Below are 20,305 nucleotides of genomic sequence, written 5' to 3'. Positions count from 1 at the left end.
CCCCCCCCCCCCCCCCCCCCCCCGGGTTTATTGTTATTTCCAAGTGTGTTTGGGGTTTTTAAGTTTGAGTCCTGCCTGTTAATATTTTATTTTCTCTCTGTTATGTCTTCAGCCAGTGAGACCTGCAATGATTTCCATCCCATGTTCTTCACACATGACAAATCATTTGAGGAGTTCTTCTGTACCTGCATCCAGCTGTTGAACAAAACGTGGAAGGAAATGAGGGCAACCTCTGAAGACTTCAACAAGGCAAGAGAGAGGGGCAATAAGTTGGCAGAATTGGCAGAAATAAGGTGCCAAAATCCTGAGACAAGAAATCTGTGCACCTTTCCATTGAGGCTTCAGGGAATTGCACATACCCATCTCACTAAATTTCTCCAAATTTTATCTGCGTAAATTCCTTTGCACATCAATGGGGTACCATTTGGAACCAAAGACTAGGGAACAGGAGGGGCCAGGGAGGTTGTTTTAAACCTTATTTAGTTGTTTTACACTGCAGACTCTGAAGATGAAAATGTAGCTTAAGGGTAAATTCTGACTTTTTATATTGTTGTTGTTATTCTGAACTGCTGCAGCCTCCCAGGTTGTAAATAATGCAGGGAGAATATGCAGCAATGATCCTGTGCATCCTTTCATTTCTTGTTGATGGCCTGAAAGCTAAAGTGGTAAAATATTCAAGCATGGGCATGGTCCTACTGCACCTTCACATGTCGTGCAGCTCAGAACTTGCAAGGCAAAACCTTTTGAAAATATTTTAGCATTTTAAGCTTTGCTATTAGAAGATATTTGAATTTTGAAATCTAGGAATTTGTGCTCCAGCCAAAATACTGTCATGCAGCAATGCTGTAGTAGCAAGAGCTGGATTTATGAATGATCCTAGATATCCCAGCTAAACCCTTTTATCTGTCAGGAAACTGGGCAATGTCTTTGGGATGTTGCAGGAATAATTGGCTCAGACTTTGGCTGCCAGCCACCATTGTCTCCATTTTTGGCCCCTTTCACTGACTTCTGATGCCCTTGCCTAGGCTGGGAATGGAGAATTGAATGAAGGCTTAACATTGAAGCCTCTGAACAATCCCGGTTTTCATTACACAGATTCATGTTTACATCAGGCATGGATGTTGCATGCCTGATGATTATGAACTAATAGTACTTGGTTCATAATGGATAGTTGCGTATCGCTGGAAGAGGGAGCTGGATGTTCAAGTGAGGAAAATAAAGCCCACCAGAGTGAAGAAGAGAGCAATCCTCAGGGCCCAGTGTGGGCAGGACATTATTTACATAATTTTGGTACAGGTAGCTGCCAGGTAGGACCTATGACCTGATAAGAGGAGGAAGGGACATCCACAAGAAAAGCATATACTTTCCTTACGCATATGAGATTTCCTTAACATGATTTGTAAACAATCAGCCAAGTGGTACAGAAGGTAAGTTCCCCCAAAATCTAAAATAAATAAAAATTCAATAGAAAGGCAATTCACTGGATAACAGACAGACTTTGAACTCATGAGTATGCAGGTGTTAATAACGTTTAATGGGTGTTTTATAATGTGTGGGTATGTGTTTTGTTTTGCTCTGTTTGTTTTTTATTGAGCCATAGTATTGTCATTTCTAGGTCTCTTAACTTAGTGCAGAAGGGATTTTGTGCACATAATTCCACACACATTGAGTTGATTATATGCCATTACAATCCTAAGAGATAAGCGTAAGAAAGTAGTGTCATTTCTAACAGCAGACAGCCCCACAAAAGATTTAAGGGAGGGTAGAATTTAATCATTTACTTTTTGGTATTATGCATTGCCCTGCATTGAAAGATCAAGCTGAGTTTCATCTGTTTTCTACATGCTATTTATGCTTTTTAAAAGGATACATTTTAAGTCTTTAACAATCGCTCCTTATTATTCAAATACGTATGGCCACTTTACCTTGTTATAGGAACCCAGCAGCTCTTATAAGCTAAGCAGGGGGGACTTGTTGAATGGAGGACCTCCAAGAAGCAGATGCTGCAGGAAGTTATGTTGAAGATAAACCTTAACCCACTGGTACAATATTAAAACAATTCCCCACTATATTAATAAAGGATACTGGGGTGGAGCAAGATCTTTACCAATTGATATCTGTAATGGTCCCATAATGTTTTTGTAAGGGGTAGAGGTGGTGAACTCTGGTAACCTGGCCATTTGCATACTCTGCTAATTAGATTCTGCTGACCTAAATTCTCTCTTATAGTTTCAAATAGATTTATGCTCTTATGCACTCCCCACTTTAGTGACATGGTATGGTAATGTACATTATTTTGCTTGACCTGTAGATTATGCTGCGCTAAGGGGCTGCACTCCTGGCGTGAGTGAAGTGACATTTGCAAACCTTTTCTATATTCTAAGGTTGTGAAATGCTTTTGGATTTCTGAGGGAAGAAATGTTATGTATTATCCATGGTTTTCCTATATCCATGTGGAGCACCCCTTTGATAGCAGCTCCAGCACTGCTGGTTTCTCACAAATCAAATAGTAACATTGTCAATTGTTATTATCTGGTGACTGCAGTTATCAGCTCATGCGTGCAAATGATCTTCCCTGCATCTTTTCCCCAGGCTAGAAATACCCATTTTTAATTCCTGGGTTCTGCCCCTTCTTCTGAAGACTGGGTTGCAGCAGAGCTCGTCTGAAATAGGGACCTTTTAGCTCTCTTTTAGGAGTGAATACTGCTTTAGTGTCATCAGAGCACAAGCAGTTTCTTGGCATCCATGAAAAATTCCTCATTCTTCCTTCCTCAGTCTTCATAAGCTTTAAGATAGGTTCTCACTTGCAATAACTGTGTTGCCAGGGTAATGCATACAGTTTGTTAGTCACTGGAGTAATGGGATTCTTCTTCCTCAAGAACACCTTTACTGGAAACTCGGTATATTGGTTTGCAACTCCTGAGGCCTGAAGTTTCTGCTTGAAAACCTCCCTGTCTACAGTGGTCTTTAATCATAATTGAAGAGGGGAGAGACCGTGCCATTTAAATTTTCATTAATTGAAGTAAATTGCCCATTTTAGACATTTTACAGCATGGTGGAATCTCTGCACGCTGGTAGATTTATTTCCCCCATGTCTTGCCCTGTAGCATAGCTTCACGGTAGGACCGCTTGAGGTGGGTGTAGCTGGGCACTCCTCACTATTTCCTCACTGGTTCATCACTCCCTTCTTTATTACAGAGAAAGATTTCATGTTGGGGGCAAAATCTCATACTGAGCCACTGATCATCTGCACTCCATGTTACAGAGAGACTGCCACTGTTCATTTATTTTAAGGTTATTTTAACAACAAAACAAAAAAAGGTATCTTCTGGATTGGTTGAAGAGTGTTGTGTTTCTATGAGATTTAAGATTTCATGCTTTTTCCCCTTTAAATCTCCTTCATTAAAGCAGATACCTTTTGTCAGCTCTAGGTATTACACTAGTGTGTATTAGAATGAAACTCTTGACATCTTAAGGAAGGTAGGATGGTGCTGACAGAAGTAAAGACTTTTTCTGTCTTTCAGTGTATCCGTAGATGTTTCCATAGAATAATTCAGTCAGGCAGCTAAGTTTCTATTATACCTTTGTGACATTCTAGGGCATGCATTATTCATACTTGATGTGTGTAGTAGAAGAATTAAAATGCAGCTGGATAGAGACAGCAAAAACTCCTCTTTACTTGAAGCCTTTTGTTTGGTAGAATTTGAGTGCACAGGTGATCAAAGGGCCTTTTACATGCATTGCCATCAAGAGCAGTTTGCACAAGTGTTATGTTGGCTTGTCATTGTGTAACAGACTGGAACAGAAGGGATAGTCACCCATAGGGGGTATCCTGCAGCGAGCCTACACCAGGCTGAGCCTGGGAGATTTTTGGCCCCCTGAGGACACCAAAATGAATGGGCTAGAGCAATTCTGCCTTCAGGCCCTGGAAATAGGGTCCTTCTCAGAGCCCCAGAATTTGGCAGGAGTGGCTAGCGGCCGAGATCTGGTGTGGGAGGTTGGCCATTGGGGACAGTTGGGGAGCTGAGGGAGGGACAAACCGCTGGGGGGATACTGTTGCGGGGATCCCACTGGGGGGCAGGAGTGGCAAGTGTGGGAGGCTGCAAGAGCCGAGCCACCTGTCGCATGAGTGAGGGAAGCAAGCAGAGCCCAGAGGCGAGCCCCAGATCTGATTGAAGGGGAAGCACCCGGGGCTGGGAGTTGGTGAGTGGACATAGCCCTTTCCCCTTGTAGCAGACCTTGCATGGAGACCAGCCTCAGCTAGCAAGAGTGCAGATGAGGACAGTGGGAGTGGAGGGTGCTAGAGAAGCCCTAACTCTGAGTGTCAGAGGGCTGTGGGAGTGAGCAACCAGGAAAGTAGATCCATCAGCCTGTCTGAAGGGCAGAAAAAGGTGTCATGGGGAGGAGGTTGTTTGTGTTACAGGAGGCCGAGCAAGGGCACCAGCCGTTGTCAGGAGTAGAGCCACAGGGCCATCGAGGGAGCATCCATTGCACTTGCACCTGACTGAGTACATTTGCCTGAACTAAGGTGACTTCAAGTCAACAGTAACCAACTGAAAGGCTGTTATCCTGGCTGTCTATGACAGACCTACTGGCACTGTATCATTTTTTTACAAAAGAGGGATGTTCCTGTTTTGCTTTTTAGGGTTTTGGACACATATAAGGTTGCCTGACTATATGGGGAATAGACCTCCTGTCACTCTACTGGGGGTGTGATCACCTACCTATATGTGTATATATGTTGTTGCAAAATTATATATATTAATAAGCATTGAGTTCATTAGTACTATTCTATAAGTTAATTGAGTTACAAATTAAACCTTGGAATAGATAGTGGTGCATGTATACAAATATACAAATCTATATGTATGTAAATACCTGAATGGAAATTCATATGCATCTATATATATATAGTTAGTAAATAATAAATATTGTAAATAGTTAGCTGTTCTGTCAGGGTGCTGTTACAGGAGGTATCCCCGTACCAGGACCCTGAGGTTCCTCATTAGCCCAAAGAAACCAAAAGGACGGGTCTAGCTGGTGCCCCAGGTTATACAAATTGCCACTGGCAGCAGTTAGCACCCCACGGTGGGGTGTTGCAGTTGTTTCTTAGCTATACACAAATCATACATGGTCAGTGGAAGGTGGTGTCTCAGCTTTCAGCCACTTGTGTGGTTAATGCAGATCAGTAGCAGAAGGGTTGAGGTAGCCAGGTAGACTCTTTCATCACCAGGCTGCAGGTTCAAATGGGATTCATTCAGTAGGGACTGAAAGTTGTATCCATTTAACATGGCTATTTGGTGCCTTAAATGAAAGATGTTTGGCCCACATTAAAGCACAAACAAAAAACCCCCCCCAGCCATGAGAGCTTGTATTAATCAGCCCCTTGTTGCTAGAGACTGTCCTCGTTGCTGTAATTAAACAAGTAAACATATAAATAAATTTGTGTCCTTTACATCAGGATAGCAAATTCAAGATGACTTCCACTGTGTAAAATCTCAGTGGAGAAACATCACAGGTAGTTTAAACTTCTGTGTATGCAACTGAAGTAAGCCCAATTTGGGAGTGCAGTGCTGATATCAGTAGGTTACATCCCAGTAACCTTTTCTTAATAAGGATTTTCCATTGGCATAGCTATCTTGAAAAATCTAGTTTTGTATGAAGATAAAGCAAGAGAAGCTAGGAATATAGAGTTTGTGAGGGAACAGAGTAGCCTCTCTTGTAATCTCCAAGGCTTTCTCTCTAATTACCCTTTTTAGACACTTCAGCTTCATTTACTGTCATCCAGTAATGCCATCAGTTGCAGTCTTTATAAAGTTTGGTCTCAAGTTGTGTAGACCAGAGGTCTGCCCTGCTGCCTTGTGATCCACAATTAGCAGGCCTGCATAGCTGTGACTGTATTGACATCTGTTTATCAGGGTAATCCTTAGTACTGGATGCCAGTGCCAGGATAAAACCTAAACTGATAATTTATTTACATGAATGTATAATGATATATATTACAGGCATACATATAAAAACTTTCTGTGTTGTACAATAGTAAATGTAAGCAATGACATTTACAGCAGCAGCAGACACAAGCAATAAATACCTTGTGTGAGTCCTAAAATTAAATCCTAAAACAAATACTAGGGCATTTGATAACCACAGATGATGTTTATTGTTCACACTCCAACTGTGTGAGCATTTTTCCTCATTTTGTGACAAGATAACAGAAAAGGCAATGGCTCTTAACATAAAAATATTGGGGGGGGGTGTTGTTTGTTTGTAGTTGTTTTTTAAGAGGGCTTGGAAGTGCTATGCTACCACCTTCTCTGATAACTTCACATTGTAGGCATGATTAGGATGAATAATTGCTCCATGCAGGTTTAGAATATGACTACGTGTTCAAGGGCAGGATTTAAAAATGAATAATGGTTTACAGTGGTATTGTGTATGGAAACAAGTTCTGGGGTGCCTCAGTGAATACTAGCATGTGCCTTGGAAAGTGGTGTTTTCAAATGCTGATTCAATGTAGGGTGCTTAAAGGCAGAGGTCCAGGGAGAGTGATGTTAGCAGCCTCATGTCATTGTGGACAAGCAAGGTAGATTGGTCATTGGGCTTAATAGGCCTTCTGAAAGGAAAGGTGTTACCAGTGCACCATTGGCATTGAGAAGTGAGATGCACAAACCTGGTCTGAAATCAGAACTTTGCTTTGAACTTCTTGGTGAGTGCTAATTTCAGAAATAGGATGACAACAATGGGGTAGTCCATCTAAAGGCAGCTTGGTGCATTAGGTTCAAGTTTGCATTCCATTTTCCAGCTGATGGAGAAGATGGGGAAAGGCACATCCACAAAGGGATTTAGACCCATAACCTTGTGGACCTGTAGCAAAAAACAGATTGTCTCCTTATGTTCATCTCACTTAGGCATTGACACAACTGGCCACAAAAGGATGATTCAGAGTACCAGAATTAGGAATTAAGGATCTTCCTTTTCAGTCAGTGGGGATTGTCTTAAGGGGTGATTCAGAGAATTTAGGAGACCGTAAGCTACAGCGGGTATCTGAACTCAGTTTAGAGGCCTGAGTCAGGTCTACACAATAGGTATTTCCTTTAACTTGCCACCTAGATTGCAGAGCTCTCTTCTTAAGACAAATACAAACGCATTAGTATTTGCTTTAGAATTTTGTGGCAGTTCTCACTTCTTCTGTAATTCCCTAATGGTGAGAACATTTGCCCAGGAAGTGAGAGGATCTGGATTTTTGGGGTGATTTAAACTCATATCTTTGGCTGCTTATAAGTGCCCTGATTTCATTGCTATAGCATAGTTTGAGTGGGAACACCTTCCACCCTTCGTTAAAGCTGCGCAGCAAAAAGTTCAAGTGTAACGGGGCAAGAAAGGCAGCAGGCAAGAGGCAACAGCTTGCTAGAGCACTTAGTGTGGAGGGTTTCAGTCCTGCTTCCAGGATTATTTCACGTTTCAGTCCAATGCCTGTAATGTAAAGGCATGACCAGTCCTGGGAACAGAGCCAAGATCCCAGGTCTCTTCCCTTTCAGCTAAGTACCCTAGCCTCTAGGCTAAAGATCTGAGCTTCCTCCCATTTCCTATGTGATATTAGCAACTCAGGGGCAGAGCCAGGAATAGAAAATAATCTCCTCATCCAGTTGCTGCCCCATTTCATTACCCTCGCCAAATTTTAGGTGCAGCCCATTCTTGTGAAGGGGTGCAGTGGCAGAGCTTTGGAGATACCTTGCTATGGCTTCAGATGCATGAATTCAAGTGTCATGTTGAAATTGGGCTGAAGATTGCCCCAGTAGTTAATCCAGTTGAAAATGGGTACCTGGGTTGGGAAATCAAAGACAGCTAGCCACATCACCGTCTTATGTGCTGCTTGCTACAGAAAATGGTATGCTTTAACCATGCTAGCCTACTCCTACTGGTTGCTGGGCTCAGGCAGATCTTTGACTTTGCTAGTTCCAGATGACCTGTATTCTGCATCTGTAAGCTCTGTCTTTCAAGTGGTTAGCATTACAATAATTCTTTTATGTGGGAAAAGACAGATCCCTTAATGGACAGTTAGAAAGAGTACGTGTGATAAGGACTGGGGAGAGAAGTGAAAGCTCAAGAAAACCTTACAGGAGTTATCACTATCTGAAAGGGCAAAACATGCTTTATTGGGCAAATAGAAACTCAGAAGTAAAATCCACTTTACAGAAGATCAAGCAGGCAGTCTCTTTCTTTTCCTTTTCAATAATGGTGCTGAGTAGCGCTTCACAGATGTTTATAGAAGTGTTTATTGTTTTTTTTATAAGCATTTTACGGTTAGTGAAGTAGGTGAATGTGATTTCTTTTTGAGAGAAGACCTTAGAAAAGGCATTTTGTTAGCATTTACCTAAGGGAAATCCCAGGAAAGCTGAATCGCCATGCATTTCTGTTACTGTTGTTAGAATATCATTTGGCATAGCTTTGTTTATATTGATCAGAGATGCTGAAAAATGAATAATTGTCATGTACAGTAAATTTTGTATTCCCCAGGTTTGAGCAGATTAGCACAAATTACATTTCACATTAATCCACCTGGGGCTGTTAGCGCTCTATTAATTTTTATTGGAAACAGATAATTGCTATAAAGATACTGTTTCATAAATTGTGTGATGCATGAATTTAGCTACACTATTTTTTTTCTAGTAATTATAACTCATTTTGCAAGTCTTCTGTATCGCTTATATAGAGGGTATGAATTTTTAATTGAAAAACCTACTATAAAAATACAGCAGAAACCTTTTTAAACGGTATAATTGAGTTCAGTGAGGTTATCGGGTCTATTCCATTAGCAACCATTTGCTTAAAAGAGCTTTGTTGTTAAGATGTCAGCTTGATGTATTCATTCAAGAAATTTCTCCTTGCAGATGGTCAATGTCTTATTGTATTTATCCTACCTGAGCACTGGGAATCTATTCTTTTAGCAAATTTATTCTCTCACCAAAGATTCATTTAAAAATAGCTGTATTGCATCTCTTCAGCCGTTTGAGTTCATTCACATTGTTTTGATCTCTATATATATCACACAGTATAGATCACCACACAAAAAAAACCTCTACAGAACAGCAGGAAGTTGAGGAAGGAATTTTTCTTACAATTTTCTGGATGGGTCAATTTTTTTTTAAATAGATTCGATGGAGCTGTAGCTGTATTCCCAAGCATGTGGGGTACTAAGACATTTTTTTCCTTAAAAATAATCTAGGAAGCCAGAACACTTCATGACATCTGCATGCAGTTGCAAAAAACTGAAGAGAACTCTGAAAATGGAAGAATACCACTTCGGCTTGGGTTACTGACTTGTGATATAGTTATCCATGCCCTGCAAAGCCCTTGCAAATATCCTCCCTTGGCAAGAGAAGATTTTGTATTTCTAAAGTGGCTGTAGCAGGGCAGAGGATAAATTGAAAAGTCCTGGATGCTATAATTATCAGAAAGGAATAGCTTGGGGGAAAACATTTTAAGGGTGAAAGTCAGTGGAAGGTTTGCTCCTGATTTTAAGGGATCAGTATTTTATCTTTTCCTTCTTTGTCTATTTCACCCATAAATTAAATGGCAAAGAGGAAAGAGAGAACATAAGGAAATGTTTGAGTGAGGACCACCAGCATCTGTGGATTTTTCTCCATAAATAAAGGTAAATAAATACATCATTGAGTTCCACTGAATGAGGTGGGGTTTTTTGAGAACAACTGAGCTGGTTGATTATGAGCACAGGCACCATTTAGAAAGAGGTAGATTTTCTTGAGCGGAGAACAAAGGGCATGGATCAGCAAACCTTCTTGATAAACAAGGCATGAGGATTAATGAAATCCAATCTTTGTTTCGGGCGTTCAGTATTCTGCTTTGTTTTTGTTGGCTTGCTATGCTTATTGCATCATATTTATTTTGAAATATTAATTTTATTACTTAGTTTCTATTAAAAATTACAATGGTCAACTAAGTATATGAACCTGGATAAGATGGCATATATTTAACTCCCCCCCTCCTGCCTTGCAGTAGCTCTGATTCAGCACCAGAATCTTGTACATATTTGCAAAATGATGGTAGATATAGACTCCCCTGAATGAATGGATTCTGTCCTCTTGTTCCCTAATTAAAACAATTTGTTACTGTAGTTTGCATACAGGTCGTCTTAACACCTTATCAATGGCAATTTTAAAAACTGTTCGTGCTTCATATTTTCAAATCACTCTTCATTGTCATCTCTGTGGGTGCAAATAGGATCCATAAACATCCTTTGTTTGGTTTCTGTAAGATGATTGAATGAAGAACAGGGTAGCCAGTGGAAAAACATTGGGTGTAAGTTACGTAAGCTAACCATAGACTTTCTTCGGTATATAAAAATGCTTTTACGTTTAGGTACCGTGTATTAAGTCATTAAGTGAAATGATATAACCTAACTACAACTGTCACCAGAATAGAATATTTTGTGATATTGCCAGTGTCATTCGTTGTTTAAAGTGCTAGTAATAATCAAATCCTGGGAACCCCTCTTGTCTCTGTATTTTTATTTCTTCTTTCTAATATGCGTTTTCATAATTCAGTTAAATCAAGGTGCATGGCATATGGCTTTTTGCTGCATGAATTGCTGCTGATGGAAATGTCAGTAGGCATATAATACCAGATTTTCATTTCGTGAATCACAATGCATGGAATTCAGCCTGAAAGCTCCCTAGACTATAGACCTTATTATAGGCAAATAAAAGGGGGGTTGGTGGAATGATGTCTTGGAGATTTCGTTTCAGTTAAAATGAGGTTATCCTGATGAACGATGCAGCTGACAATGAGATTTTTATAGCATCTCTTAGCATAGCAGAGAAACTCATATTGTTTGTTCAGTTTAAGTAATTGTAATCTAAATAGCACTGTGGTTGAAAAGAGTGAAAATCTTTCAGATATTTTTTCTTTTAAACAAAGCACATTTTTCCCCCTGCTTCATTTCTTTATACAAGTGTCCTTGTTTGTCATCTGAAATTTACCTCTCTTGTATTGTCTTGATTAAATATAGGCCCCTGCTTAGATGAGGCTGCCTTTTTCCATCAGAGGTACTGCTGTGTTTCCTGTTCTTAGAGCATGAGGTAACTGCACAGTGTTTTGAAAAAATAGGCAGCGGGACACCTTAACCTTATCACTGCTCGGCCCCTAGTACCGTAAGGTAAAAGGGTGTTAGACACACAGTAGCCTAGCTAAGGCTGAGAGAGCAGCTGAATAAGACAGTGAGATGTCTGAGTTAACCCACTCAGAACTACGGTTGTGTATGTAGGCTTATTAGGCTCCTATACACGTTCAAGGAGGCTGCTTCAATGTGCTGTAATTCCAGCGCATTGGAGGAGACTCAGTCGACTCTGATGGAGCATGGTAATTACTGCTCTCCAGCAGACTCCAGCGTCACATGTATCAGTGTCCCTGCACTGAAAAAATGGTGGTGGGGTGCTTTAAACTAAAGCTCGTTCGACAAACTTTAGTTCAAAGTGCCCCACCACCATTTTTCAGTGCGGGGATGGTGATGCACATGATGCTCTGGGCACTTTTAATTGGCACAGCTCTCTGAGCTGCACTAGCTAAAGTGCCTCCCAGAGCACATCTGTAAACCCCCATTGTTTCAGGATGATAGTCTCAGGCTGGAACTACATTGCAGTCCAGAGGCATGACTGCTATATATGTACATATAACCAAGCCAGCCATCATTTTGCTATGCTACTATCAAATACCACTTATACGTGGCGCCAAATATTTTGATCATTTTGTTCCCTGCCACCTTGGAAGTTTAATGTGTCAGTTCAACTCTACTTCTGACTCTCCATCCTCTGCCAGGAGTTTATCAACCTTACAATGTAGTCCTGTGTGTAACGCACTTTTGAGCAAATCCACACAGAAAGGATGACACAGAGACCATTTCAGGTCATTTGAAAGTGGAAATCTGATTGGGTATGAAAATTTTTCTTTGAAATACAAGAACTCTGGGTTTTTCTGAATTGTTTAACTTTTTGGTTATTTTTGCAACCATCTTATTGTATGTTTTACTAAGGTTCACTTACCTGTACAAATACAATACTATATATCTGGCATCAGTGACGAAACACAGTATTGCAGGCACAAATGTGACTTGTCTCCTCCCCCTGACAAAACTTAATAGCCTTTTGAACAATAATACAGATATAAAAATAACAGCAATGAAGACGTAGATTTTTAGTGGGATCACCCTTAAGTCAAAATTCCTCAAGAGCTTCAGCGATGATACGCATGTGTCCAGTTCTTAGCAAGCATCTGAAGTCCCCCTGTGATTTTTTCATTTTTCAAGTAAGCAACATTGTTTCATTTTCAGTGAGGAAAAACCACAGCAGAACTGCACACAGCCACCAGCTTTGCCACTATGTCCCAATAATGACTCTTTTGGAAGTGTTAACTTTGGCAAGGGCTGTATAAAGGGAATCTATTTTAGCGTGGCATTTGTGCTCCTAGCCCATGATGCTATTTTATTTGTTTTGCAATATTGTATAGAGGCCCCTGCTGACGTAGCTTTGTTGTATAAAGTGGATGTGAAATATGAATCTAAATAGCTGATAAATGTAAACCCGTGCAAACCATGACTGTATCAGGGGACAAATTATAATACAGTATAACCTCATAAATCTGGCATGCTCAGGACCAAGCACCTGCCAGAAATATGAAAATTCTGGATGTTTTAAATCGGTCCGGTGGCTGGTCACAGTGGGGGTAGCGGTGGCCAATCCTGGAGCACCAGCTGCATGTGGAGCAGTGGTGTGTGGTGGTGGATCGTGGTGGCAGCCACCGCTACTCCTTGATCTAGTGTATTTTTAAGAAATGTTAGATTTTTGAGAATTCCAGATTTTTAATATCCAAATTTATGAAGTTATACTATAGTTTGATGCCACATGGATTAACTGCCCAGAGAACCAGAGTTAGGTACAGAAGTAAATACTGAACACTGTTAAAATAGCTGTCATATGTCCTAAAACATCAATTGAAGAACTTACTGGATCATGAAAGATGATGACAATGTGACCATGAAAATTGAAATACTCAAGGACTGTACTTGCCTCAAAGATGTTAGACAGTTCAGCAGTTTCAGTTAGCAGCATGAGGAAACAGCTTCCACACGTGTTTTATTCTTGTGGTAGATAATTCACTCTAGAGATGTATCTTATGCTCTTCATGTCTGATATACATCTCTACATGACTGACTCATCGCTTTTTCCGTTGCCATTCTATTGACTCTGCATGAATCCTTATAATGAGGCCTTGAAAACCAAAAGTAAATCTGGTCTCTATGGACATTAAAATGCTCCTGGCACTGTTTGTAAGTGTATCTACCCCATTATATTTGAACAAATGTCCAAGGAAAGTTGAGAAGCACATTTTATCCCAAGGAAAGTATTAGTATGTTAGTCGCCTTCTAGTGCTTGTTTTAAAAGAGCTGATTGAGTTTGCTTCATAGTGAAAAGAATATCTGAGAAACACCAGATAAGCTACTGCAGTATTGTTACAATTTGCAAACATGATATAATGTGCAATAGGGTATAATTACATAGTTGCCAATATTTTAAAATATTTCCGAAAGACTCTTCTCTAAGTCGGTGTAGGAAAACTGCCAAAGGGCTCTGTGCCCCTCCTAGTGAATTTTAGGTTGCTTCTAATCTGAATTGGTCAGATTAACTCATTGCTGATGCCAAGTCTGCATTCTAAACTTCATTCTGTGATTTTTTTATAAAGATGTAAAATGCTAGTGGTTGGAATTCAAGGTGTTCACACCAGAAGCCCAGAAATTCAGGTACTTTTCTATGCCTTCTCTCCCTATACACCACCCTGATTTCTGAAAGGTTTCTCCCCTTCTGTTGCTGTCTTCTTGAAGGAGAGACTTTACCTCCCATCAGGAAATGCTGCACAAGACTTTTCTCACACTTTGTAGATATTTGATGGAGGTATCCTCTGAACTTAAGAAATACCATACTGGGTCAGATCAGTGGTCTAACTAACCCAGTAATCTGTCTCTGACCATGGCAGTAGTGGATGCTTTAGAGGGAGAGCATATGAACAGAGTATATCTAGAGTGATCTATAACCTGAAGTGTTCATACCCTCCTGGTATCCACTGTTGGTGGTTTAAAGAAGTCAGAGGATACATACTAGGGAGACGGGGAGGAAGGTGTTCCTTTTTCTTGCTCTTTCTCGTGTGTGCGCATATGCACGTGTGCATTCATGCCGTTCCTCCAAGTGATTCTATGCATCCCTCCTTTTCTACACTCAAGTATTGTCAGGTACAGCATATGAGGGACTCTGCTATGTCACCTCTGCTGATGGAAGCTAAGAGAGACCCTGTTGCAGCAGCTGCCAAAGTCTCTGACCAAACATCTGAGCCCAGGTTAGCTCCAGCCAGGCTGGGACTGTGGCAGCTGTGCATTTTCATTACTGGCAAGGAGCTGAAGGGTTTTTTAATATATATTCAAAGACAAAATAAAGAAAATATTATGAATTACATCTTCCCAGATATAAACTTGGCACATGACCAAGCAAGGTATCCCTTAGGAGTATCAGTATGCATAGTGCCTTCCAATAATAAAGAAAATAAGCTCTTCTTTTACCTAGCTCAAGGCCAAATGTAGAGACTGTATTTGTTTGAGGACAGGAACTTTGCCACACAACTTTTGCATAAATCTCAGGCATATGACACTACATTCACCCTGCAAATGGATTCAGATGCACCCAATGAAGACGACTTCCCATTTTCTAAAACATTTAGATACCCAGGTCAGGAAAACTTTTTTTTTAGTCTCTCTATAGAACTTTGTTTTACTAGTTTGATTTTTTTTGGCTTGTTGCCCCTAAGCTACAAAGAAGAACAGAATGTGTTATAGCTGCTCAATTTGCTTTAGTTATTACCATTTGAGAGAATTTGATTATTCTAATTTCCTTCTCTTCACTTCTTGATTTTAGTACTATAGTAACACTTTAGTATCGCTTATTGATTTTATGATGGCCAGGACTTTCTAATTAATTTCCTGCTACCCCCCCCACACAGTGGACGTACAATCATAAGCTACAAATTGCGAACCTGCAAACATTTTAATTTCACTTTTGCCAAGTTAATAGTAAACCTTGCATGCTGCCTATGCTTACAAGTTACTTACTGTTTTTAAGATCAATGTATGTGATAATTGTAAATGGTTTGTTGTCAAATATGTAACGAACAAATAATGTCATCTATTTATATGGAAACAAGTAAAACAGGTAAGTATAGCATGGGCCAATCCCATGGAAATAGTCTAATGGAAAGGAGGGTGAGAAAAGTCTGCTTCTGTTCATTCAGCCACCATACTAGAAAGTCAGCATTTTCTGAGCTACTGCACAGTGGCATCAGAGGGCATGTACAATCATTATGTAAGTGCCCCCTCCAAGATTGATACTTGAAAGGCCTCCCCTGAGAAACCAAGTTTGTCTTACAAGAATAAATAATTATATGCTCCTCTACTCCTCTGTGTTCAGGAGGAGATGAGCAGCAGCCTCCCCTGTGCTTTCTCCAGACTGGGGTTCTCTGGTCTGAGAAAGGTAAGAGAGCATTTACTACAGCTTGACACCTCCCAGTCATAGAGGAGTTGAGCTGCTGCTGCCCCCAAGCCTTTCCATGACTGGGGATACCCTGATCTGGGGAAGTCATGGGGGGGCGGGTGCACACAGGGTGTACAGTGTGAATTAAAAACAAGCAGGAATAAGGCACAAGGCCACATTTATTGAAACATAAAGCATGCAACATAAAAAGATTAAAGAACAGTAAGTTTATTTGCTTCACTCATTCCTATGCATGTTCATTCATTCATACAAAAGAAACAAGCACACACACACAGATAGCTAGACAGTCCTGCAAAGATTAAGGTGTTATCAAGTTCTAAAGTTGCTCAGGTCTGTCTAGTGGCCAGCCAGACTGACCATGAGTGATGGAGTCAGGTCTTGTTGGACGTGCCCAAAACTGCTTCTGGCAGGTGGAAAAGACCCAAAGGGTTGTCTTTGTGTTCATTCTTCATAGTCTTAGCTATCCATACAAGCCTGTGGATTCCGCTGAGTCAGACACAAAGGTCATCTTCCTTGAACTGTTGGCAGGCTGGGATTGGTAGGACATGATCTTCTGGCTTTGTGGTCTGCAATCTGCAGGGGGGGGTTGTTGCTTGGAGTCTTCAGCCGTCAGGGTGAAGCATGATCTAGGATTTGCTAATCCTTAACTACTGACTTGACGTTGCTGCAGCCTTTAACTGTTAAACCACAAAAGGCTATTTTTACCTGCTACAAGAGGACTGTCTTCCTTCACATTCTCACATACATACATAATTCACTCTTTCGTTACCTCTTTCCACATATGCCAGACCTTGCGTAAGCATTTTCCTTATACTAAATTTAGGTTCTAAAATCATGAGGCCAATTGGTCAAATATATCTAAAATGATGAGACCAATATGTCCAATATATTTATGCTAAGCAATAAGAAATTAAAAATAGATGGTTAATTCCAGAACACTAATAATGACTGATCAAATTATTATAAAAAGTAAAATATAGTAAGATTAACTTTATGTTAATGGTATATTTCATCATATAAAAAAGAAAAATAACAATATAAGCAATCAAAGCAATTACAGTTGCTGCAAAACTACAAGGGGTATTGCCCCACTGCTCCACTGCCCTCCCATAGACTGGGAAGGAAGTGCGGGACCAGCTGCCTGCTGTTCCTTGTCCCTTCCCCAAACCAAGCTGTCTCTGGGCTAGGGAATGGGAGGTGGGGTAGTGAGGGGTATTGCCCTGCTGCTTCACTCCTCTCCAGATCTGATCTCTGGGAGAGGAGTGGAGTGGTGGGGAAAGACTCCTGCATGTTCACCAGATTAGGGTTTTTCCAGTCTGGTGAAGCAGGGGAGTTTCTCCTTGCTACTCCACCTGCCCCCATGAACAGGAGGAGTGGAACAGACACTGCTCCCCAGGCCTTTCCCTGATTGGGGTTACCCTGGTCTAGGGAAGATATGGAGGCCAGAAAGAGGGGGCAGCTGCAGGCTGAACTGCTTCCTCTCTCAAAAAGGATTCTAGCAATGGAAGTTTCTGAGAAATTTCCACTGCTAGAAATGAACGTCTGTTCATACCCTGAAATTCAGTTCTCATTTACACTTAGAACAGGATTCTTACACAGCAGCTGTATAGTAGGAGCTGGCAAATGTTGATTTACGGGTTTGTATTGTAGCGTGGCCTTTGTGTTCCCAGCCCAAACCATTATTTTATTTGACATCATGGTTTTGCTGTGCTGGGTGTAGTACAAGCATACAAACAGGCATGGTTGTGTGCAGGTACATGGGAAACTTCATGAGCCATAGAAAAGATACTCTGACTAGGCAAAACAAATAAAGGATGTCAGAAAGCAAGTATCATTATCCCCATTACACAGATGGGAAGAGAGAGAACAGTTTGCTGAATGCTATTCAGGCAGCCAGTAGCAGAGCTGGGAATTGAATCCAGATCTCCCTGAGTCCTTGTCTAATTACCTGTTAAGCACAAGGCAGTCCATCTGTATTTTTATTTTACATATTCTGACCAGCAGAAATTTATCAGCATACAAGAATTTTTTTTCTGTTGAGGCAACACCCTGAGTATACATGTAGAATGTTTTCCTTTATTTACATATCATTTAAAATTATGCAAATAATCTATCAAACCAAGCTGATAGATGCAAGAAGCTGGATTTTTGTTGTAAGTTTGCAAAATGATGATGTGTTGGGATTTGGAGAGCAAAAGAAAATAAAGATGAGGAAAAAACGAAGAGATAGCACTCATAGTATCTTTCAGCACATTATCTTTCTTGAACAGCATGTGTAATCAGGGAAAATCAGAGGGTACATGCAAGAGAACTTGAGCTTGCAAATGAACATTTAGGTTAAAATGTTTTTCTCTATTTTTAAAGGACTATGAAGAGTATAGTTGTAAATGGCAAATCAAATATTTATACACACGTGCATGCGTGTAAGCCCATTATATGCTTGGCCGTAACACCAAGACTCCACCCACATTTAGCTATAGTCCTACAACTGGAGTTACAGAGACAGACCCCTGCATCTGTCATTCACAGCCCTACTGATGTACACTGATGCTGTGTGGGCCTAGGACTCCATTGCAGGATTAGGCCCTTGAATTGAAAGGGCAAACCTGCCAGCTTGCATCTCTTGTTTGCCTGGTTGTGATGCAGATAAGGTTTTAAAAGCATAAGGAGAGTGTACTTTCACCTATCTAAACAAGGTGCCCCACTCTCAGAGTGGGTTGTGAAGATTGATGCATGCTGTCAGTAAATGTATCAGGCCTGAGTAGATAGGACAACTCAGGTGAATAAAAAATGCAGGAAGAGTTGAGTAAAGGTTGCAGGATCTACCCATTGTTACTATTTCAGAGAGAATCGGTATTGTAAACTATACATTTTAAAAGTGAACAGTCTGACTATTAAAATAAGAATTGAAATAAAAGGGCTGCTCAGGAGTTGCAAAAGCAGCAAATCATTTTTTTTTGAAACAGTGCAAAGTAGTATTGGAAAAAAATTCAGAGTTGCTAAAAATAATTAGGGACTGGAGGAAGAGAAGCAGGCAGGAGAAAAAAGTGCAGGCTCCATTAAGCTGTAGAAATTTTCCTTGGACATGTAGCAGTACATTTGCAAAGCAGCATATGGGGGTTTATTCTGGTGGCTCTAATTTTAACATGAATGGGAGTCACATGGCATACTCCCTTGCATGCTGCTTCTAAAGTGTACCCCCAAATGGGGTTTAGGAAGATTGAAATCTCTTTAGAACAGGTTGTTTTTTGTTTTCTGGGTTTTTTAAACCAATTCTGAAATGTTTATAAATGGCAGCATGAATAGAATTAAAGCCATCCTACACAAAACACAGTGCTAATGTAACAGGTGGAAAATGTTTGACCAGGCTCTTTCAATATGCTGGTGTTTCAGTAAGTGGAAGCTGAAGCTGGTAGCAGATAACTTGTATGCTATTTCAACTTATGCTACTGTCTCTGCATTCAGTTTGAGTTTTTGGGGAGCCTGTTTCCCAATCTCAAATGAGTTAATGTTGCCTGTATAATTTGGAAAGGGCTTTGATACTCAGTAATGTATGGCTAGGGAAAGATTTAAAAAGTCTGAGCCTGAAATGGTTAAATCTTTGCAGGTTAGACTAACCTGGCTAGGCTGAACCAGTTTGTAACTGTACAGACATCCCCTCTGGCCTGAAGAAATGCCGGCACATGCCTGCAGTGGCCCAGGTTAGAAGTTGGGGGGGGGGGAGGGGGAGAGGCGCTAGAGCAGCCCTCCTTTTCCTTCCACAGTGCTGAGCTGATGGCGGGCATGGCTAGGCCCCAGCAGGGCACTCTGAGGGAAGGGACCACCCCCAGCACCAGGAGGGAGCCAGCAGGGAGTTACGCAGGGAATTGATAGCATTTATCAGTCCATCCAGAAAACAAAAGCCTCTCCATTAGTTCAAGCTCTTCTTAAACAACTTTTTCTAAGGAAGGAACAGAGGGACATTACCAGCTACCTGTTGATTAGCTCCAAAAAGCCCTAAGCCAGCACTGTCCTGTCTCCCACAGCACGGACTGTAGCCAGCATCTGGTATGCTAGCTAATACTGGGAGGTGTCTATATAAGGCAGACGGGAGGGGGAATCCCTGCTTGAGTGGGGAGTGGTGATGGGGAGAGGGGGCAGGAGGAAGCCAGGCAGACCCGGCTGTACCTGCAGTCTCTGCCAGAGCTCCAGCCCGGGAGCAGAGGGGTGGAGCCAGCCCTGCTGGGCTTGAGCAGAGAGCAGAGCCCCACCTAGGGTTGCAAAGCATCTGGGATGCTGGGGGACTCTGATTTAACTTAAACCAGGCAGGGTCTGGGACAGACATCGCATAAACCGGTTTGACCCAAATCAGTTAAGTCTAATACTACATTCAACCAGGTTTATCTCAGACTGGTTTCAGCCACTTTCAAATGGGTTTATGTGCACTAAACAACTGTTCTGTTACAGATTTCAACCAGTTTCTGATGACTTAAACCAGTTTATGTGTAATGTCTGTCCCTAGCCCATATATTCAGAACTGTATGCCAGGGCAATTTCATGGTCATCATATCAATGTATCCTGGCTACTTTCTGTAGTCTGCCCCACCCACGTTCACAAAGCTCTTCTTGGGAAAAAGAATATTTGTGTTCCATCTGCCTCACCTTGACATCCTTCCTTTCTTTAGTTCTGGTAAGTCTATAGGTGACTATAGCAAGGA

General features: G+C 41.1%; 1 protein-coding gene across 3 annotated transcripts in view; it reads left to right on the top strand.

The window, feature by feature from the left end:
- Positions 1 to 20,305, top strand: part of ELMO1 (engulfment and cell motility 1) — a 544,813-nt gene that overhangs the window by 380,878 nt on the left and 143,630 nt on the right. For all 3 annotated transcript variants that reach the window (XM_019509059.1, XM_019509060.1, XM_019509058.1), the window contains one exon: positions 113 to 249. In XM_019509059.1, the coding sequence (XP_019364604.1) occupies positions 113 to 249 (137 nt within the window). The remainder of the gene's footprint in view (positions 1 to 112; positions 250 to 20,305) is intronic.

This window comes from Gavialis gangeticus, unplaced genomic scaffold, assembly GCF_001723915.1.
Source record: "Gavialis gangeticus isolate Ggan-Ray unplaced genomic scaffold, GavGan_comp1, whole genome shotgun sequence".
In the NCBI taxonomy this organism is placed as follows: Eukaryota; Metazoa; Chordata; order Crocodylia; family Gavialidae; genus Gavialis; species Gavialis gangeticus.
This window is presented reverse-complemented; position numbering and strand designations above follow the sequence as displayed.